This window comes from Zosterops lateralis, assembly GCF_965231275.1.
Source record: "Zosterops lateralis genome assembly, chromosome: 37".
Taxonomy (NCBI): domain Eukaryota; kingdom Metazoa; phylum Chordata; class Aves; order Passeriformes; family Zosteropidae; genus Zosterops; species Zosterops lateralis.
Genome location: NC_139797.1, coordinates 214128 through 236605, shown reverse-complemented (window position 1 = coordinate 236605; position 22478 = coordinate 214128). Strand labels below are relative to the sequence as shown.

Here is a 22478-nt window from a genome sequence, read left to right as displayed (position 1 = left end):
TCCTGGGGAGGATTTGGGGGCTCCTGGGGGGGAATTTGGGGGTCCTGGCGGGGAAGTTTTTGGTTTGGGGGGTCCTGGGGGACTTTGAGGGGGATTTTGGGGGTTCAGGGGAGGATTTCAGGGGTCCCGGGGGGGAATTTGGGGCGGCAAGTTCCGATTTTAGTGACAAGACTCCCCCCAAATTCCCTCTGACCCCTCCCAGGACCCCCCCAGGACCCCCCGAAATCCCCCCAAACTCTCGGGGGTCGCTCCGTTTATTGCCGGGGGGGCTCGGGCCGCGCTCGGGGGTCTCCGCGCCGGAGGCAGAACCTGGGGGGGCGGGGCCACGGAGGGGGCGGGACTTAGCGGAAACCACACCCATAATGGGCGGGATCTCGTTAATGGGCGTGGTTTGTTTGTTCACGCCCCCAATCGTCCCGGGACCCCCAAAATCCCCCCCAAATCCTCCAAATTTCTTCAAAATTCCCCCCCAAATCCACCCAAAATCCCCTCAGACCCCCGAAATTTTCCCCAAAATCCGCCCCGGGACCCCCAAATCCCCCCCAAGCCCCCCCAAAATCCCCCCGAGACCCCTAAAATCCCCCCCAGATCCCCCAAATTTCTTCAAAATCAACAAAAATTCCCCCAAAACCCCCAAAATCCCCAAAAACCCCCCCAAAACCTCCCCAAAATCTCCCCAGGATCCTCCAAAATCCCCCTCGGGACCCCAAAAACCCCCCAAAATCCCCAAAAATCCCCCCAAATCCCCCCAATCCCCCCCAGAAGCCCCCAAATCCCCCAAAATTTCCCCAAAATCCCCCCAGGACGCCCCAAATCCCCCCAGGACCCCCGAAACCCCCCCAATCTCCCCCGTGCCGTTACCAGGCGATGGCGGCGGCCGCCAGCCCTGTCGCGATAGCGGTGATGGCGATAGCGGCGACAGCGGCCGGGGGGAGCCCCCCGGGGCCGGGCCCGGGGCGGGGCGGGGGCGACGGGGCCGGGACCCTCGGGACGGGAATCACTGCGGGAGAGAGGGGGGGGTTTGGGGGGGTTTGGGGGGGTTTGGGGGGGTCCTGGGGGGGATTTGGGGGGGGTTGGGGGGTCTTGGAGGGATTTGGGGAGGTTTTGGGGGAGTTTGGGGAGGTTTTGGGGGGGATATGGGGGGAAAATTGGGGATTTGGGGGGGTTTGGGGGGATTTTGGGGGGTCGTGGGGGGGATTTGGGGGGATTTGGGGGAATTTATGGAAGATTTGGGGGATTTGGGGGGGAATTGGGGGGTCCCGGGGGGGATTTGGGGAGGGTTTTGGGGGTACTTGGGGGGATTTGGGGGAGATTTGGGAAATTTGGGAATTTTCGGGTATAATTTGGGTATCTTTGGGGGATTTTTTGGGGGATATTTTGGGGGTATTTTGGGGCTATTCAGAGGATGTTTCGGGGACATTTTTAGGACATTTTTAGGATATTTTTGGGGTGTCCAGGGGTACCCACCGGTGACATTGAAGCGCAGCTCGGAGCTCAGCCGCCCCCCCGCCCCCCTCATCTGGCAGCGGTATCGCCCCCCCGCCCCCCGCGCCGCCTCTTTCCGCACCAGAACCGCCCCGGGGCCGCTGCGGAGGAGCCGCTCGGCGGGCGGGGGGCGCGACCCCCGGGACCCCCGGGACCCCCCGGGCAGCGCCGCCGGAACCGCCGGGGACAGCGCCTGGGGAAAAAAAAAGAAAAAAAAATTGGGTTATTTTGATTTTTTGGGGATTTTTTTCGGGATTATTTTGAATTTTTGTTTTTTTTTTTTTTTTTTTCCGGGATTATTTTGAATTTTTTGGGATTTTTTTTCGGGTTATTTTTCATTTTTTAGGGATTTTTGGGGGGGATTTTGGGGGTCATTTCGAATTTTGGGGCGGGTTTTATTTTTTTTTTTTCGGATTATTTTGGATTTTTTTGGGATTTTTTCGGGGTTTTTTGGGGCGGGGGTCGTTCCCAGGGATGCCCCGGTGATGAATTGGGTCTGGGGTCTCCTCACCCGGTAAAAGCTGCAGCTCTGGGTCGGTCCGGGGGGATAATTTTGGAATTTTTTCGGGTTTTTTGGGGTTATTTTGGATTTTTGGGGGTTTTTGGGGCGGGGGTCTTTCCCAGGGATGCCCCTGTGATGAATTGGGTCTGGGGTCTCCTCACCCGGTAGAAGCTGCAGCTCTGGGGTGAAATTTGGGGGATTTTGGGGGGGTTTTTTTGGGTTGTTTTGGATTTTTTCGGGGTTTTTTGGGGCGGGGGTCGTTCCCAGGGATGCCCCGGTGATGAATTGGGTCTGGGGTCTCCTCACCCGGTAGAAGCTGCAGCTCTGGGGTGAAATTTGGGGGATTTTGGGGGGGTTTTTTTGGGTTATTTTGGATTTTTTCGGGGTTTTTTGGGGCGGGGGTCGCTCTGGGGGGGGGTCCCAGTCTGGAATTGGGTCTGGGGTCTCCTCACCCGGTAAAAGCTGTAGGTTTTGGCGCCGTGGGACGCCCCGTGCCAGGGCAGGGCACAGTCCAGCACCAGGTCCTGCCCCTCCTCCACCCACAGCTGCCGCTCTGGGGGAAACGGGTGAGACCCCCGACCCAAATTACCCCAAACCGCCCCCAGACCCACCAAACACCCCCGGAATTCCTGAAAAAATACCAGAGAAAATTCTGAAAAAATCCCAGAAAAATCCCCCCCAAAATCTCCCCAAAATTCCCCCAAAAATTCCCCCCGAGACCCCCCAGACCCCTCCCCAAAATACCCAGAACCGCCCCCAGACCCACCAAAAATAGCCCTGAAATTCCCCCCAAAATCTCCTCGAAATTCCCCCAAAATCCCCCCCAAAAATCCCCCCAAATTCCCCCAAAAAATCTCACCAAAATTCCCTCAAAATTTCCCCCGAGACCCCCCAAAATACCCCTGAAATTCCCCCCAGACCCCCAAAAATCCCCCAAAAAATCCCCCCAAATAAATCCCTAAAAAAATCCCAAAATTCCAAAAAAACCCCAAAAATCCCCCAAAAAATTCCCCCCAAAAAATCCAAAAAATCCCAAAAATCCCCAAAAATTCCAAAAACTTCCCAAAAATTCCCTGAATCCCCCCAAAAATCCCAAATAAATCCCCCAAAAAACCCAAATTTCCCAACAAAACCCCCAAAATCCCCCCAAAAAAACCCCCAAAAATTCCCAAAAATCCCCCCAAAAATTCCCCAAATCCCCCCAAAATCCCCCCCCAAAAAAACCCCAAATAAATCCCAAAAAAATCCCAAAAATCCCCCAAAAAATCCCAAATAAATCCCCAAAAAAATCCCAAAAAAATTCCCAAAAATCCCAAAAAATTCCAAAAAATCCCAAAAAAATCCCCAAAATTCCCCAAATCCCAAAAAAACCCAAAAAATCTCAAAAAAACCCCAAAAATTCCCCCAAAAATCCCAAATCCTCACCGCCGCAGTCGGTGCCGCGGTTGCAGGAGAAATGGGTCAGGTTACAGAAAATGCACTCGATCCACAAAACCTCCATCCGACCTGGATTTTGGGGGAAATTTGGGAAATTTTGGGGCATTTTGGGGGGTCTGAAAACCCCAAAATATCCCCCAAAAATTCCCCACTCAAAAAAACCCCGACCCGGAGTCGCTTACCGCATTTATTGGGGCAGTAAACTGTGGAAAAATGGAAAAATTTGGGTTAAAAATGGGGAAATTTGAGCTAAAAAAGGGGGGAAAATGGGTCAAAAAAAGGGAAAAAATGGGTTAAAAATGGGATTAAAATGAGGTGGGAATGGGGTTAAAAATAGGGGGGGAAATGAGGAAAAATGGGGTTGAAAATGGGAAAAAAATGGGATTAAAATGGGAAAATTTGAGTTAAAAAAGGGGAAATTTGGGTTAAAAAGGGGTTAAAAATGGGATTAAAATGGGGGAAAAATGGGGGAAAATGAGAGAAATGGGGGGAAATGGGATTAAAACTGGGGGGAAAATGAGATTTAAAATGGGGTTAAAATGGGATTAAAATAGGAATAAAAAGAGAAAAAAATGGGGTTAAAATGGGGAAAAAATGGGAGGGAAATGGGGCTGATTTTGGGCTGATTTTCAGGTCATTTTTGGGGTAATTTTGGATGATTTTTGGGTGGATTTTGGGATAATTTTGGGCTGATTTTGGGATAATTTTGGGGTGTTTTTGGGTATTTTTGGGGCCCACCCTGGCTCTGGAAGCGCCTCATGAGCCGCTCGAAATCCTCTTTGATCTCCCGCAGGGCCCAGAGCAGCTCCTGGTAAATCTGCTGCCCTGGGGGGAATTGGGGGGAAAAAATGAGAAATTTGGGAAAATTTGGGATATTTTGGGGTATTTTTGGGTATTTGGGGAATCACTGAAAATGACCCGAATTAAAGCACAATAAAAATGTAATTAAACACAAATAAATCCCTAAAAATGACCCAATTAAACCCCAATAAATCAAAATAAATCCTCCAAAATGACCCAAATAAATCACTAAAAATTACCCCAATTAAAGCACAATAAAAGCTCAATTAAACTCCAATTAAACTGCGATTAAACCCCAATAAATCCCCCAAAATAACGCAAATAAATCACTAAAAAATACCCAAATTAAACCCCAATTAATCCCCAATAAATTCCCAAAAATGTCTCAAATTAAACCCCAATAAAACCTCAATTAAACCCCGACAAAATCCACAATAAAACCCCAATAAAAACACAATTAAACCGCAATAAAAACTCAATTAAATCCCAATAAAAACTCAATAAAATCTCAATAAAATCATCATTAAACCCAAATAAAATCCAGATTAAACCCCAACCAAAATCTCAATTAAACCCCAATAAAAACTCAATTAAACCCCAATAAAAACCCAATTAAACCCCAATAAAAACTCAACTAAACCCCAATAAAAACTCAATTAAATCTCAATAAAATCCACAATAAAACCCCAATAAAATCCAGATTAATCCCCAATAACTGCCCCAATTACCCCCAAAATTACCCCAAATTACCCCCAGTCCCCCCGGGGAGGTTTTTGGGGAGGTTTTTGGGGGGTTTTGGGGGGGATTTTGGGGGGTTTTAGGGGGTTTTGGGGTCACCTCTGATGTCCTGGGCCAGGACCCGGCTCAGGGTGCGGCGGAATTGAATCGAGGCCTCGTCCAGAGTGGCCTGGTCTGGGAAAAGGGGGTCGGGGGGGCCAAAAAAACCCAAAAAATACCCAAAAAATTACCCCAAATTACCCCGAAATCCCACAAAAATCACGGCAAAAAAATCCCACCCAAAACTCCCCAAAATCCTCCAGAAAATCCCCCAAAATTCTCCAAAAATTACCCCAAAATTACCCCGAAATCCCGCAAAAATCACGCCCAAAAATCCCCCAAAAATCCCTCCAAAAATGTCCCAAAATCTCCCCCCAAACCCCCCAAAATCCTCCCAAAAATCCCCCCAAATTACCCCAAAATCCCACCCGAAATCCCCCCTAAAAATCCCCATAAAATTCCCCTAAAATTCCCCCAAAAACCCTCCAAAACCCCTCAAAAATCCCCCCAAATCCCACCCAAAATTACCCCAAAATGCCCCCAAAATATTTCTCCCAAATACCCCAAAACCCACCAAAAATCCCCCAAAAAATCTCCCAAAACTCCCCCAAAAATCCACCCAAATTCCCCCCAAACCCCCAAAAATTACCCCAAAAATCCCCCAGACCCCCCAAATCCCTCCCAAGCCCCGAGTTTTGGGATGAATTTGGGGGTCCCGGGGGGGTTTGGGGAGGTTTTGGGGGGTTCAGGAGGGGATTTGGGGTATTTTGGAGGGGTTTGGGTTGGGTTTTTTGGGTTTTTTTGGGGATTTAGTATTTTGGGGAGGGGTCTCACTGACCGATGACCCCCATGAAGCTCTGGGGGTCCCTAGGGATGATCTGGGGTATTTTAGGGGGAGGGATTTGGGGTATTTTGGGATGGGATTTTGGGTTTTTTTGGGGTTTTAGGGAATTAGAGGAGGGGTCTCACTGACCAATGACCCCCATGAAGCTCTGGGGGTCCCGGGGCAGGAATTTGGGGAGGTTTTGGGGTCCCAGGGAGGGGATTTGGGGCGGTTTAGGGGTGGGTTTTTTTGGGGTTTTTTGGGATTTAGGGAATTAGGGGAGGGGTCTCCACTGACCGATAACCCCCATGAAGCTCTGGGGGTCCCGGGGGTGGATTTGGGGGAGGTTTTAGGGGGTTTTGGGGTCCCAGGGAGGGGATTTGGGGGGTTTGGGGTGGGTTTTTTTGGGTTTTTTTTGGGATTTAGGAAATTAGGGGAGGGGTCTCCACTGACCGATAACCCCCATGAAGCTCCGGGGGTCCCAGGGAGGGGATTTGGGGTCCCTGGGGATGATTTTAGGAAGGTTTTGAGGGGGTTTAGTGGATTTGGGGCGGTTTTGGGGGGTTTGGGGTGGGAATTTTGGGGTTTAGGGTTATTTAGGGAATTAGGGGAGGGGTCTCACTGACCAATGACCCCCATGAAGCTCCGGGGGTCCCGCGGCAGCCGGGCCAGCCCCAGGACCCCCCGCAGCACGAGGGTCCCCAGGCGGTTCCTCATCTCGTCCTCCCCGGGCAGGGCCCGGCCCAGGAACGGCCCCAGCAGCTCCCCCAGCGCCGCCCCCGCCGCGGGGTCGCACAGGACACACCCCCGGACCCCCCCGGGACCCCCCGCGGGGACCCCCAGGACCAGCAGCGCCCAGAGGAGCAGCGCCCGCCCCATGGCGGAGAATGGGCTGGGGGCTTCGGGGGGTTTGGGGGGTTTGGGGTGGGGAACGGGCGGGTAACGGTGGGCAGGGGGCGCGAGGGGGTCTCGAGGGGGTTTGGGGGGGCTCGAGAGGGATTTGGAGGGAGTTTGGGGGGTCTTAGTGGGGTTTGGGGGTGTCTGGGAGGGGTTTGGGGGGCTTTGGGGTCAGTAATGGTCAGAAAAAAACCCAATTTCGGTGATTTTTGGGGTGATTTTGGGGGTCTTTGGGGGTCTTGGGGGGGTTTGGGGTGGGGAACGGGCGGGGGGCGGCGGGTAACGGTGGGCAGGGGGCGCGAGGGGGTCTCGAGGGGGTTTGGGGGGGCTCGAGAGGGATTTGGGGGGAGTTTGGGGGGTCTTAGTGGGGTTTGGGGGTGTCTGGGAGGGGTTTGGGGGGCTTTGGGGTCAGTAATGGTCAGAAAAAAAACCAATTTCGGTGATTTTTGGGGTGATTTTGGGGGTCTTTGGGGGTCTTTGGGGGGTTTGGGGTGGGGAACGGGCGGGGGGCGCGAGGGGGATCGGGGGGCGGTTTGGGGGGGCTCGAGAGGGATTTGGGGGGAGTTTGGGGGGTCCTGGGAGGGGTTTGGGGTCGTTAAGGGTGGGAGAAACCCCAATTTAGGTGATTTTTGGGGTGATTTTGGGGGGTCTTTGGGGGTCTTTGGGGGGATTTGGGGCCGTTAACGGCGGTTTGGGGGGTCCCGAGGGGGTCTCGAGGGGTTTCGGGGGGTTTGGAGGGGGTTTGAGGAGTTTTTGGGGGCAGTTTGGGGGGTCCTAGGGGGGTTTGGGGTCAGTAACGGTCAGAAAAATCCCAATTTCGGTGGTTTTGGGGGGATTTGGGGCCGGTAACGGCGGTTTTGGGGGGCGCGAGGGGGAACCGGGGGGGTTTGGGGGGTTTTGGGGGTCTCGAGGGAGTTTAGAGGGTCCTGGGGGGGGGTCTTGGGTGGTTTTGGGATCGTTGAGGGTCAGAGAAACCCCAATTTCGGGGATTTTTTTGGGGATTTTTGGGGTGATTTTGGGGTCTTGGGGGGGATTTGGGGCCGGTAACGGCGGTTTTGGGGGGTCTCGAGGGGGTCCCGAGGGGGGTTTGGGGGCTTTGAGGGCATTTGGGGGTCTTTGGGCGGGTTTAGGGTGTTTTGAGGGGATTTGGGGTGGATTTGAGGCGGATTTTGGGTGAATTTGGGGAGGATTTTGGGCGGATTTCAGGCGGATTTGGGCCGAATTTCGAGGATTTCGGGCAGATTTGAGGCGGATTTGGGGCGGATTTGGATTAATTTCGCGGATTTTGGGTGAAATTTGAGGAGAATTTGAGGCGGATTTGGGGTGAATTTTGGGGAGGATTTTGGGCAGATTTCGTGTCTATTTTGGGCGGATTTCGGTCGATTTTGAGCGGCTTTGAGGCGGATTTCTGGGATTTGAGGCGAATTTCGGAGATCTGGGATTAATCCGGGCGCATTTCGGTGGATTTGAGGCAGATTTTGAGCCAATTTCGCCGATTTTGAGGCAAATTTTGGCAAAAATTCACCGATTCCTGGACCGATTCCGGCTCACCCTCACGCCAAGCCCCGCCCACCTCGCCCTCTGATTGGCCGCGCCTCTCAGCGGCGCCTCCCGATTGGCCGAGAGCGGGGAGGGGCGGGAACGAGACGCCGCCCACCTCTCCTGAGTGACGTGGGCGGGGCGTTGCAGGGAACGGGCGGCGCTGATTGGCTGAGGCGGCGGTCACGTGGGGGGCGGGAGGCGGGGCGTGACGTGGGGCGCGCGCGGAACGGCCGGAGGTGGGTGCGGCGGGGGGGGGAGCGCGCGGGGGGCTCGGGGGGGTCACGTGACCGCCAGGTGAGCTCCGGGGCCACGCCCACCAGTCACGTGACCGCCAGGTGAGGGTTTGGGGGGTCCGTGTGTCGCGTGACCTCGCCGCGACCCTTCCGTGGCCTTCCGTGACCTTCCATGACCTTCCATGACCTCCCCCCCCAGGTGTGTCCCCCCAGGTGTGTCCCCAAGTGTGTCACGTGCCAGGCAGGTGACCCCCGAGGTGTCCTCCGAGTGACCCCAGCTGTGCCCACGTGTGTCCCCAGGTCTCTCCGGCTGTGCCCAGGTGTGTCCCCAGCTGTGCCCAGGTGTGTCTCCAGCTGTGCCCAGGTGTGTCACGTGCCGGGCAGGTGACCCCCGGAGTGACCCCAGCTGTGTCCACGTGCTTTCCCAGGTGTCCCGGCTCTCTCCAGGTGTGTTCCAGCTGTGCCCAGGTGTCCCCAGGTGTGCCCAGGTGTGCCCAGGTGTGACCCGGGTGAGACAGGTGTGGCACAGGTGTCATTGGCGTGTCCCCAGCTGTGTCCACGTGTGTCCCCAGGTGTCCCCAGCTGTGCCCAGCTGAGCCCAGGTGTGTCCCCAGGTGCCCCCAGGTGTCCCAGGTGTGCCCAGGTGCCCCAGGTGCCATGGGCGGGCGGGGCTGGCCGTGTCCGGCCTCCTCGGTGCTGCTCCTGTGTGACCTCCAGGAGCGTTTCCGGGGCTCCATCGCCGCCTTCCCGCAGATCGTGGCCGTGGCCGCCAAAATGCTGCAGGTGGGGACCCCAAAACACCCCGAAAACACCCCAAAATAACCCCAAAATACCCCCAAAACACTCCAAAAATATTCCCAAAAATACCAAAAAATATCCCCAAAAATCTCACAAATATAACCCAAAAATACCCCCCAAAACCCCAAAAAAATCTCACAAATCCACCCCCAAAAATAACCCAAAAATATCCCCCAAAATAACCCAAAAATACCCCTAAAAATAACCCCAAAACCACCCCAAAAATCTCACAGAAACACCACCCAAAATAGCCCCAAAATACCCCCAAAAATAACTCAAAAATACCCCCAAACATAACCCAAAAATAACCCAAAAACTCACAAAAATAACCCAAAAATACTCCCCAAAACCACTCCAAAAATACCCCAAAAAACATCCAAAAAATACCCCAAAAATACCCCAAAGACACCCAAAAATCACCCAAGAAACCCCAAAAAATCACCCTAAAAATCACCTTAAAATCACGTAAAATCACCAAAAAAATAAAAAAAAAAAATCAAAAAAAATCCCCGAAAAATCCCCAAAAAAACCCCCCAAAAAATCACGAAAAATCAGCCAAAAAAATCACACAAAAATCACCCCAAAAACCCCTCTAAAATCACAAAAAAATCCCCAAAAATCACCCAAAAATTTACCTAAAAACCTGAATTCCAGGGCTGCCGCGTCCTGGGGGTCCCGGCGTTTGTCACCGAGCAGCGCCCGGAGGTTTTGGGCCCGACGGTGCCGGAGTTGGGGGCTCAGGACCTGCCCCGGGTCCCCAAAACCTCGTTCAGCATGGCCCCCCCCCTGAGCCGGGCCACGCCCCTCCTGGGGGACCCCAAAACCCGCTCGGTGCTGCTCTGCGGGATCGAGGCCCAGGCCTGCGTGCTGGTGAGGGGCCTGAAACTGGGGGGCTTGGGGGGGCTAAATCACAAATTTGGGGGGTCTGGGGGGTCCTGGAGGGGAGTTTTGGGGAGAGAACCCCAAATTTGGGGGGTTTGGGGGGTCCTGGAGGGGAGTTTTGGGGAGAGAACCCCAAATTTGGGGGGTTTGGGGGGCCTAAATCCCCAAATTCGGGCAGTTTGGGGGGGTTTGGAGGGTCCTGGAGGGGCTTAACCCCAAAATTTGGGGGGTTTGGGGGTGCTGGATCCTAAATTTGGGGGGTTTGGGGGGCATTTGGGGGACCTGGAGGGGCTGAACCCCAAATTTGGGGGGTTTGAGGGGTCCTAGAGGGGCTAGACCCCAAATTTAGGGACTTTAGGGCTTCTTAGAGGGAATTTTGGGTAGAAAACCCCAAATTTGGGGCAGTTTCGAGGTCAGGACCCCCCAAATTGACCCCAAATTTTGGGGACCCCCCAAAGCAAACGACCCTGGAGCTGCTGGAGCGGGGCCTGGACGTTCACCTGGTGACCGACGCCGTCTCCTCCCGCAGGTCTGGGGCAAATTCGGGTGATTTGGGGGAAATTCGGGGGGAATTTTGGTCCCAGGTGTATTTTGGGGGGTCCCAGGTGTATTTGGGGTGTATTTGAGGGTCCCAGGTGTATTTGGGGGTGTTTTTGGGGGGTCCCAGGTGTGTATTTATGTGTCTCAGGTGTACTTTGGGGTGTATTTTGGGGGTCCCAGGTGTATTTTGGGGTGTTTTGGGGGGTCCCAGGTGTATTTTGGGGGTCACAGGTGTATTTTGGGGTGTTTTGGGGGGTCCCAGGTGTGTATTTTGGGGGTCCCAGGTGTGTATTTTGGGCCCAGCCAGGTGGAGCGGGTGCTGGCCCTGGCCCAGGTGTGTTTGGGGGTGTCCCAGGTGTCTCAGGTGTGTATTTTGGGGTGTTTTGGGGGGTCCCAGCCAGGTGGAGCGGGCGCTGGGGTGTCCCAGGTGTATTTTTGGGGGGGTCCCAGGTATATTTTGGGGTGTTTTGGGGGTCCCAGCCAGGTGGAGCGGGCGCTGGCCCTGGCCCGGATGCGCCAGGCCGGGGCGTACCTGGGCACCTGCGAGAGTCTCCTGCTGCTGCTGCTCCGGGACGCCGCCCACCCCAAGTTCAAACAGGTGAGTGGGGACACGCCCTGACCACGCCCACCCTGCCCCACCCCAAGTTCAAACAGGTGAGGGGGACACGCCCACCTGGCCACGCCCACCCAGCCCCACCCCAAGTTCAAACAGGTGAGGAGGGACACGCCCACCTGGGACACGCCCTGACCACGCCCACCCTGCCCCAGCCACGCCCCAACCACGCCCAACCTGCCCCACCCCAAGTTCAAACAGGTGAGGGGGACACACCCACCTGGCCACACCCTGTCAGGCCACGCCCACCTGTCTGTTAAACCACGCCCACAAACACGTTGATTGGCTCCTGGTTAATGAGTTATTTAGGGGGTAATTAGAGGTTAATTAGCTTGTTAGTCATGTGGTTATTAGGGTAATTAAAGGTTAATTAACGTGTTAATTAGGGATCTCAACAATTGGTTCATTAGGGCCAATTAGAAGCCAGCTAATTACAGTTAATTAGGGCCCAGTTAATGAGTTAATTAGAGGTTAATTAGCATGGTAAGTAAGGGTTAATTCAGGGTAATTAGAGATTAATTAACACATTAATTAAGGGTTAATTAGGGTCCAATCAGTTGGTTAATTAAGACCGATTAGAGCCCAGCTAATTACCATTAATTAAGGCCCAGTTAATGCGTTAATTAGGGGTTAATGAAGGGCTTGGGGGTGTGGTTCCTTAGGGGTAATTAGAGAGGAGCTAATTAGGGTTAATTAAGGGCTGGTGAGGTTTAATGGGGTTAATGAGCTCATTTGGGTTAATTAGAGGGGGCTAATTAGGGTTAATTAAGGGCTGGTGAGGGTTAATGAGCTCGTTAGGGGTAATTAGACTCTCAGGGTGCATTAACGAGGGTTAATTAGCCCTAATTAGCGTTAATTACCCCCGCAGATCCTGCCGCTGATCAAGGAGCCGCCCCCGGACACGGGGCTGATCCTGGGGGGGCCCCTGGGGGTCCTGGGGGGGCCCTGAGGCCCCAAAATACCCCAAAATCAGCCCAAAAATACCCCCAAAAATCACCCCAAAAATCACCCCAAAAATACCCCAAAAATACCCCAAAATTGGCCCAAAAATACCCCAAAAATCACCCCAAAAATACCCCAAAAATACCCCAAAATTGGCCCAAAAATACCCCAAAAATCACCCCAAAATTGGCCCAAAAAAATCCCTGAAAGCAACAGAAAAAATACCCAAAATCAGCCAAAAAATACCCCAAAATTGGCTGAAAAAATAAACCAAAATTAACCCGAAAATTCCCAAAAATCCACCCCAAAATCTCCTCCAATTTCCGCCAAAATTCCCCCAAAATTTCCCCAAAATCTCTTTAAAATCCCTCCGAAATCTCCTCAAAATTCCACAGATTCTGCCCCAAAATTGCCCCAAATTTCCACCCAAAACCAGCCCCAAATTTTTACAAAAATCCCCCCAAAATGGACCCAAATTTCCCCACATTCTCCCGAATTTTCCCCAAAAATGGTGTCAATAAATGCTGTGTTTCCCTCTATTGAGTTTTTGAGATTTTTTATGGATTTTTGGGGGGTTTTTTGGGGTTTTTTTGATTTTTTTGGGGGAGGATTTTGGGGGAAATCCCCAAATTTGGGGGGGCGTGTCCCCACAGTCAATGATTGACAGTTTGACCCCGCCCCTTGGATCTGCATTAACCACGCCCACTCGGCGTGATTGACAGCTGGGTCTTGTTTGCCACGCCCCTTCCCTGTGATTGACAGCTCTCTCAACACTGCCACGCCCCCTCCCAATGATTGACAGCCATTTCTTTGAGGCCACGCCCCTCTCTGAATGATTGACAGCCGCCTTTCCACTGCCACGCCCCCTCCGAATGATTGACAGCCACCTCCCCTGTGCCACGCCCTCCTTTTTGATTGACACCTGGGCCCCGCCCCTTCTCCCCTTTTCTTAATGAACCCGCCGGGGGAGTGGGCGCTGGCCACGCCCCCCACGCCCCCATTGGCCGCTCTCAGCCAATCAGCGCCCGCCCCCGGCCCCCCGCTCCCCCCCCCCCGCTCCGCTCGGTCCTGCGGGGGCTCCGCGCGAACCGCGACCCCCGAGACCCCGCCGGGACCCCCCGGATCCCCCCAAAATACCCCCCCGGGACCCCCAAATCCCCCCAAATCCCCCCGGGACCCCCAAAATCCACCCCAAACCCCCCGAAATCTCCCCAAATTTCCCTCCCGGACCCCCCGGGACCCTCCAACACCCCCCAAATTCCCCCCTGGAAACCCCCGGGACCCCCCAAAGCCCCCCAAATTTCCCCCAAAATCCCCCCAGGACCCCCAAAATCCTCCCGGGGACCCCCAAACCCCCCGAAATTCCCCCAGATTTCCCTCCCGGAGCCCCCCAGGACCCCCAGAATCGCCCCCAGACCCCCAGAGACCCCCCAGCCCCCCCGGCTCGCCCCCGGCCCCCCCGGTGAGTGACGGCGGCGGCGTTGGGGGGGGGGCGGTTGCCATGGGAACGGGGCCGGGAGCGGGGGATGGGGATGGGGACAGAGGGGGGGACAGGGAGTGTGACAGGGAGTGTGACAATGAGTGTGACAATGAGTGTGACACCGGGAGTGTGACAGGGACATTGAGTGTGACAGGGAGTGTGACAATGGTGAGTGTGACAATGAGTGTGACACCGGGAGTGTGACACCGGGAGTGTGACAATGAGTGTGACAATGAGTGTGACAATGAGTGTGACACCGGGAGTGTGACAATGAGTGTGACAATGAGTGTGACAATGGCGAGTGTGACACCAGGAGTGTGACAGGGAGTGTGACAATGAGTGTGGCAGCGATGGCAGGGGGGTGACACTGAGTGTGACACTGAGAGTGTGACAATGGCTGTGACACCGGGAGTGTGACATGGGGAGTGTGACACCGAGTGTGACAATGGCTGTGACACTGAGTGTGTGACAATTAGTGTGTGACAATGCATGTGACACTGGGAGTGTGACAGGGAGAGTGTGGCAGGGACAGGGAGTGTGACAATGGCTGTGACACTGAGTGTGACACTGGGGGTGTGACAATGGCTGTGGCACCACGAGTGTGGCAGCGATGGCGGGTGTGTGACACTGAGAGTGACACTGGTCGTGTGGCAGCAAGTGTGACACCAGGAGTGTAACAGGGGTGACAGGGGTGTGACACCGAGTGTGACAGTGGCACTGGGGGTGTGACACTGTGAGTGTGACAATGGCTGTGGCACCAGGAGTGTGACAGCAATGGCGAGTGTGGCACCAGGAGTGTGACAATGAGTGTGACACCGGGAGTGTGGCAGTGGTGGCAGGGGGGTGACACCGACAGGTGGGTGACGGCGACATTGGGAGTGTGACAGTGAGTGTGACAGGGAGCGTGACACCAGGAATGTGGCAGTGACAGTGAGTGTGACACCAGGCGTGTGACAGTAATGGTGAGTGTGTGACAATGAGTGTGACACTGGGCATGTGGCAGTGGTGGCAGGGGGGGTGACAGCGAGTGTGACACCGGGAGTGTGGCACTGAGTGTGTGACAATGAGAGTGACACTGGGAGTGTGACACCAGGCCTGGGAGTGTGACACTGAGTGTGACACTGGGAGTGTGACAATGACAGTGACACCGCAAGCGTGACACGGAGTGTGACACCAGGAGTGTGGCAGCAATGGCAGGGGGGTGACAGCGAGTGTGACACCGGGAGTGTGACCAGGAGAGTGTGACACCAGGAATGTGGCAGTGGCACTGAGTGTGTGACACTGAGTGTGACAATGACAACAGGAGTGTGTCACTCAGTGTGACACCGGGAGTGTGGCAGTGACACGGGGGTGACACTGAGCGTGTGACACCGATGGCAGGGGGGTGACACTGAGTGTGACACTGGGAGTGTGGCGGTGGCAGCGTGACCACAGGTGTGACACAGGAGTGTGACAGTGACACCGAGTGTGTGACACGGGGGATGTGACAATGGCTGTGACACCAGGAGTGTGACACTGATGGTGACACCAATGGCAGGAGTGTGACAGTGACAGTGAGTGTGTGACACTGATGGCAGGAGCGTGACACCAATGGTGACACCGGGGGGTGACAATGAGTGTGACACTGGGAGTGTGACACCAGGCCTGGGAGTGTGACAGTGACACGGGGGTGACACTGAGCGTGTGACACCGATGGCAGGAGTGTGACACTGAGTGTGACACCAATGGCAGGAGTGTGACAGTGACACTGAGTGTGACACTGGCAGGGTGGTGGTGACACCGATGGTGACACCGATGGCAGGAGTGTGACACTGAGTGTGACACCAATGGCAGGAGTGTGACACTGAGTGTGACACCGATGGCAGGAGTGTGACAGTGACACTGAGTGTGACACTGGCAGGGTGGTGGTGACACCGATGGTGACACCGATGGCAGGAGTGTGACAATGACACTGAGAGTGTGACAATGGCCGTGACACTGAGTGTGACACCAACGGTAGGAGTGTGACACTGAGTGTGACAGTGACACAGGGGTGACACTGATGGTGACACCGATGGCAGGAATGTGACAGTGACACTGAGTGTGACATGGGGGTGACACTGAGCGTGTGACACCGATGGCAGGAGTGTGACAATGACACCGAGTGTGTGACACTGATGGCAGGAGTGTGACACGAGGGTGACACTGAGCGTGTGACACCGATGGCAGGAGTGTGACAATGACACCGAGTGTGTGACAGGAGTGTGACATGGGGGTGACACTGAGTGTGACACCGATGGCAGGAGTGTGACAGTGACACCGAGTGTGTGACACTGATGACAGGAGTGTGACACGAGGGTGACACTGAGTGTGACACCGATGGCAGGAGTGTGACAGTGACACTGTGTGTGTGACATGAGTGTGACCCCAGCAGGGTGTTGGTGACATGGGGGTGACCCCCCTGGTGACCCCGGGGGGGCCTTCGGGGTTTGGGGCTCCTGGGCCCATTTTGGGACAATTTGGGGCCTTTTGGGGGAAATTTGGGGATATTTTGTGGTGGGGGAGGGGTCGGAGCAAAATTTGGGTCATTTTTGGTCGTTTTTGGGTCATTTTTGGCAGTTTTTGGTCATTTTCGGGTTATTTTTGGTAATTTTGGGGTGATTTTTGGCGGGTTTTGGGTGATTTTTGGTGGTTCTGGGGTAATTTTCGGTGGCTTTGGGTGATTTTTGGTTTTTGTTGATTTTCGGGTGATTTCTGGTGGATTTTGGGTGTTTTTGGGGAGATTTTTGGAGGGTTTGGGGCGATTTTCGGCCGGTTTTCGGTGTTTTTTGCCGGATTCGGGTGATTTTTGGGGTGAATTTCGCTGATTTTGGGTAATTTTCGATTTTTTTTTGTATTTTGGGTGAATTTTTTTTGTATTTTGGGGTTTTTTGGGGGGCTGTTGGGGGTGGGGGAGGGGCGGGCCGGGGGTGGGGGAGGGGCGCGGTTTCCATGGAAACGCCGATGCGGCCCGGGGGGGGGGGAGGGGCGCGCGGGGCACGATGGGAAACGGGGCGAGACCCCGCCCCCATCGCCCCTCCCCCATCAAACCCTCCCCCTTTCCCCCCACAGGAGCGACGGAGGCCCCGCCCCCAATTAACCCCTAATTAACCCTTCTCCTAATTAACCCTCCCCTAATTAACCCTCCCCTAATTAACCCCTCCCCAATTAACCCCTAATTACCTTCTTCTCATTAACCCAATTGGGGACCTCTCCCCTAATTATCCCCTAATTAACCCCCCTAATTACCCACCCCTAAATGGGGACCCCCCTCCCCTTAATTACCCCTAATTAGGGGTCCCCCTCCCCTAATTGGGGACTCCCCCTCCCCTAATTATCCCCTAATTATGCCCTAATTAATCCCCTAATTACCCTCCCCTAATTGGGAACCCCGACCTCTAATTATCCCCTAATTAGGGGTCTCTCCTCCCCCTAATTACCCCTCTAATTAGAGGTCTCCCCTCTCCTAATTAAGGCTCTCCCCTCCCCCTAATTCCCCCTAATTAAGGGTCCCCTCCCCCTAATTAACCCCTAATTAAGAGTCTCCCCTCTCCCTAATTAATTTAATTCCCCCCCCCGGGGGGTCCCCAGGATGCCCCCGCCCCTCCCCCCCCTCCTGCTCCTGACGCTCCTCCCCCTCCCCTCCCCCTCCCCTCCGGGCCCCTCCCCCCTGCGCCGTGGGGGCGTGGCCTTGGCCCAAAGGGGCGTGGCCCTGTCAGGGGGCGTGGCCTTGGCCCAAAGGGGCGTGGCCCTGTCAGGGGGCGTGGCCTCGGCAGCGGCAGGAGGAGGCGGTGCTGGAGGAGGGGGCGTGGCCTCATCCAGAGGGGGCGTGTCCTCGGCCGCAGAGGGGGCGGGGCTCCCCCGGGACTCCCCCTCGGTGGGCGTGGCCTCGCCCCCTCCCCCGGAGCTGTGCCAGGGCTACTATGACGTCATGGGTCACTATGACGCGGCGTTCAACTGCTCGACGGGCGCGTTCCGGTTCTGCTGCGGCACGTGCAGTTACCGCTTCTGCTGCGAGCACCGCGCCCGCCGCCTGGAGCAGCGCCGCTGCACCACCAACCTGCGCACCCCGCCCTGGGCCCGCACCGCCGCCCCCGGCCCGCCCCGCGCCCCCCGCCCCAACGGGGGCGGCCCCGGCGACGGCCCCGACCCCCAGGCCCCGCTGGCCGCGGCTGCGGGGGGGGCGGGGGGCGCGGGAGGGGCGGGGGGCGTCCCCTACGTGGTGTGCGGGGTGGTCAGCGTGGCCCTGGCCGCGGCGCTGGGGGCCAGGGCGGTGTGGGGCAGGGCCAGGGGGGGCCGCGGGGGGCGCGGCGGGGACGGCAGCAGGTGGGACATCACTGGGGACATTGGGAGTAATGGGGACATTGGGGTCAATGGGGACATTGGGGTCAATGGGGGCAGCGGGGACATTGGGGACATTGGGGACATTGGGAGTAATGGGGACATTGGGGACACTGGGGTCAATGGGGGGAAAGGGTACATTGGGGACATTGGTGGACATTGGGGTCAATGGGGACATTGGAGTCAATGGACACATTGGGGGTAATGGGGTGAATGGGGACATTGGGGTCAATGGGGGGAAAGGGGACATTGGTGGACATTGGGGACATTGGTGGACATTGGGGACATTGGGGACATTGGGGATATTGGGGTGAATGGACACATTGGAGTCAATGGGGACATTGAGGTGAATGGGGACATCAGAATGAATGGGGACATTGGGGACAATGGGGACATTGGGGTTAATGGGGACATTGGAGTCATTGGGGTCAATGGGGACATTGGGGACATTGGGAGTAATGGGGACATTGGGGACACTGGGGTCAATGGGGGGAAAGGGGACATTGGGGACATTGGGGATATTGGGGTGAATGGACACATCGGAGTCAATGGGGACATTGGGGACATTGGGGTCAATGGGGTCAATGGGGTCAATGGGGACATTGGGGACATTGGGGTGAATGGGGACATTGAGGTCAATGGGGACATTGAGGTGAATGGGGACATCAGAATGAATGGGGACATTGGGGTCAATGGGGACATTGGGGATATTTGGGACATTGGGGTCAATGGGGCTATTGTGGGTAATGAGGACATTGGGGACACTGGGGGCAATGGGGGGACAGGGGACATTGGGGACATTGGGGTGAACAGGGGTAATGGGGACATTTGGGGTAAGGGAGACACTGGGTGACATTTGGGACAGGTGGGACATTGTGGACATTGAGGAGATATTGGGGACATTGTGGACATTTGGGGACATTGAGGGGACATCGGGGGTGTGAGGGGAGGTGGGGACAGGTGGGGATGTGGGGAGGGGGACGGTGACACGGGGACAGGGACACGGGGACAGGGACATGGGGACAATGGGACATGGGGACAATGGGACCAGGACAGGGATGGGGACACGGCTGGGGGTGGCACAGGGGGGGCTGTGGGCCCCAAAAGTCCCCAAATGTCCCCAAATATTCAAAATGTCCACAATGTCCCCAATATCCACAATGTCCCACACTGTCCCCAAACTGTCCCCAAATATCCCAAATATCTACAACTGTCCCCAAACTGTCCCAAACTGTCCCCAATTGTCCCAAATGTCCCCAAACTGTCCCCAAACATCCCCAAACTGTCCCAAACTGTCCCCAAGTGTCGCCAAACTGTCCCAAAACTGTCCCCAAGTGTCCCCAACTGTCCCCAAACATCCCCAAATATCCCCAAACTGTCCCCAAGTGTCCCAAACTGTCCCAAAACTGTCCCCCACTGTCCCCAGGGCGCTCGTGGACGTGCTGCGGCACCAGGCGGGGGGGGGAGGGGCGCGGCCCGAGCGCCGCAGCAGCTGCGGGGTCCTGCCCCCTCCCCCCACCGAGAGCGGAGCCCCCCGGGCCCCCAAAAACATCTACGGCAAGTCCTGGGGGGGAGTGGGGGGGTGTTTGGGGGGTCCTGGGGGGGGGTTGGGAGGGTCCCAGAGGGTCTGGAGGGGATTTGGGGGGGATTTGGGGGGTCCCGGAGGAGATCTGGGGGGTCCCAAGGGGATTTGAGGGAGGTTTGGGGGGTCCTGGGGGGATTTGGGGCAGCCCCGGGTGGGTTTAGGGGAGGTCTGGAGGGTTCCAGGGAGATTTGAGGAGGATTTGAGGGGGGTCTGGGTGGGTTTAGGGGAGGTTTGGGGGGTCCCAAGGGGATTCAAGGGGTCCTGGAGGGGATTTGGGGGCGTTTTGGGTGGGTTTGGGGGAGATTTGGGGGGTCCCAGGGGGATTTGAGGAGGATTTGGGGGGTCCCAGAAGGATTTTGGGGGGATTTGGGGGGTCCAGGATGGATTTTGGGGGCTCCCAGAGGGATTTTGGGGGGAATTTTGGGTTTCCAGGGGGATTTTGGGGCGGGGTCTCGGTCAATGGGCGTGTCTATGCAAATGAGATGCTAATGAGCCCCGCCCCCACTGACAGAGGGCGGGTACCTGGGCTTTGGGACCCCCGAGCACCGCGGGACCACCCTGGGTGAGGGGGAAACCGGGGGGTTTGGGGGGAAATTTGGGGATTTTTGGGGGTTTTGGGGGGAAAATTTTGGGGGATTTTGGGGTTTTTTGGGGGTTTTTTTGGAGGAATTTTGGCGGGATTTTTTTGGGGAATTTTTTTGGAAATTTTGGAAGGGATTTTTGGGAATTTTTTTGGAAATTTTAGAAGGGATTTTTGGGAATTTTCGGGGAGTTTTGGGAGGATTTTTTGGGAAAATTTTTTGGGAATTTTTTGGGGAATTTTCGGGTTGATTTGGGAGGATTTTTTGGGAATTTTTTTGGGAATTTTTGGGGAGTTTTGTCGGGATTTTTGGGGGCATTTTGGAAGAGATTTTTTGTGAATTTTTGGGGGGGATTTTGAGGTCTCTCGGGGGGATTTTGGGGTTTTTTGGGGGGGAATTTTGGGGGAAATTTCGGGAATTTTGAAAGGATTTTTTGTGGAATTTTCAGGGTCTCTTGGGGGGGATTTTTGGGGGGTCCCGGGGGTGGTTTTGGGGTATTTTTGGGGTATTTTTGGGGGAAATTTTGGGGGGATTTTTTTTAAAATTTCAGGGTCTCTCAGGGGTATTTTGGGAGGTATTTTTGGGGGTATTTTTGGGGGTCTCTCCCCCCCCTGACCCCCCTATTTCCCCCCCCAGACTGGCGGGTGCCGCCCCCCGCCCCCCTGAGCTGCTCCCGCTCCTTCCACAACCTGTCGCACCCCCCGCCCCCCTACGAGAGCCCCCCCCGGGCCGACGGCGCGCGCTGGGCCTCGCTCAGGCGCCTGGGTGAGACCCCAGACCCAAAATAACCCAAAATAACCCGAAAATCAGAAATCCCGACCCAAAATAACGTAAAAACCGCCCTTAAATATCCCAAAATAGCCCCAAAATACACCAAAATAACCCCAAAAAACCCCCTCGGGCCTCGCTCAGGCGCCTGGGTGAGACCCCAGACCCAAAATAACCCAAAAACTGAATTTCCCGACCCCAAAACCCCCAAAAACCCCAAAAATCCGACCCCAAAATACCCAAAAATGGCCCCAAAATAACCCCAAAAAAACCCCAGGCCTCGCTCAGGAGGCTGGGTGAGACCCCAGACCCAAAATAACCCAAAAACTGAATTTCCCGACCCCAAAAACCCCCTAAAAACCGCCCCAAAACACCCCCAAACTCCCCTAAACCCACCCCAAAATCCTCTAAAAAAAACCCCCAAATCCCCTAAAAAAACCCAAAATGCCCCAAAATCTCCAAATTCCGCCCAAACTGCCCCGAAAAATCCCAAAATTCTCCCCCCAAAAAAACCCCAAAACCACCCCAAAATCCCTCAAAACCCCCAAAATCGCCCCCAAAAATCCCAAAAAAATTCCCCCAAAAAATCCCCCAAATTCTCCCATTAACCCTTTCCCCTCCCCATTAACCCTTTCCTGTCCCCATTAACCCTTTCCTGTCCCCATTAACCCTTTCCTCCCCCCATTAACCCTTTCCCTCCCCTCATTAACCCTTTCCCCTCCCCATTAACCCGTTCCTCCCCCATTAACCCTTTCTGTCCCCATTAACCCTTTCCCTCCCCCCATTAACCCTTTCCTCTCCGCCCCCACAGCCGACCGTGACCTGGAGGATTTCGGGGGTCCCTGGGCCCCCCCTGGGGGGTCGCCCCTCCCCCCCCCCGGGGCACGCTGCCCCTCCCCCCCTCGCGGGGCCGCCGCGTTCTGTCCCAGGAGTTTTTGGGCCCGGGGGGCGGGGCCGGGGCGGGGGGCGGGGCCGGGGGCGGGACCCTCCCCCGGAACAGGCCCCGGACCCGCCCCCCCCTTTCGCACGCCCCTTCCCAGAGCAGCCTGGGGGGGGCGGGGCGGGGCTCTTGGGGGCTCTGGGGGGGGGTCCCGGCCCCTTCTCGCCCCCCGCCCAGGCCGGGGGGGCCCAGGCGCGCCGGGCGCTGTTCGGGGGGCAGAGACAAAACACGGCCGAGCTGCAGCTGCTGCCGGGACCCCCCCCCGGGCCGCCCCCCGCGCCCCCTCCCCACCGGCTCCGCACCGGCAGCAGGACCGAGGTCACCGTGTGAGGGGCGGGGGGAAACGGGGGGGATTGGGGGGAAAAACAGCCCCGAAATTCGGGGGGAATGGGGGGAAAATGGGGGGGGAAAGAGGGGAAAAATTGGGGGAAAAAAACCCCGAAAATTGGGGAAAAAAACCTGAAAATTGGGGAAAAAATCCCCGAAAATTGGG

The 22478-nt window shown here is 55.8% G+C and overlaps 1 protein-coding gene across 12 annotated transcripts; it reads left to right on the top strand.

The window, feature by feature from the left end:
• Positions 1 to 8512: 8512 nt before the first annotated feature.
• On the top strand, positions 8513 to 12815 carry ISOC2 (isochorismatase domain containing 2). Of its 12 annotated transcripts, none has more exons than XM_083882037.1 (8): positions 8519 to 8599; positions 8798 to 8839; positions 8926 to 8965; positions 9122 to 9280; positions 9950 to 10165; positions 10636 to 10706; positions 11198 to 11315; positions 12199 to 12815. In XM_083882037.1, exons 4-8 carry the CDS (start codon positions 9155 to 9157, stop codon positions 12277 to 12279), a joined length of 612 nt encoding a protein of 203 aa, XP_083738163.1. In that variant the 5' UTR covers positions 8519 to 8599; positions 8798 to 8839; positions 8926 to 8965; positions 9122 to 9154; the 3' UTR covers positions 12280 to 12815. The 12 variants fall into 12 exon arrangements, with proteins under 12 accessions (XP_083738165.1, XP_083738163.1, XP_083738170.1 ...); XM_083882044.1 differs by having other exon boundaries at positions 8522 to 8599; positions 8926 to 8944; positions 9070 to 9280; XM_083882042.1 differs by having other exon boundaries at positions 8522 to 8599; positions 8926 to 9015; positions 9131 to 9280.
• The last annotated feature ends 9663 nt before the right edge of the window (positions 12816 to 22478 follow it).

Bases quoted from the DNA above. Each gene is read 5' to 3' on its own strand.
- ISOC2 (XM_083882034.1), top strand. The intron at 10,707-11,197 runs GTCTGGGGCAAA...TGGGGGTCCCAG, and splicing joins GACGCCGTCTCCTCCCGCAG to CCAGGTGGAGCGGGCGCTGG. The intron at 11,316-12,198 runs GTGAGTGGGGAC...TTACCCCCGCAG, and splicing joins CCCACCCCAAGTTCAAACAG to ATCCTGCCGCTGATCAAGGA.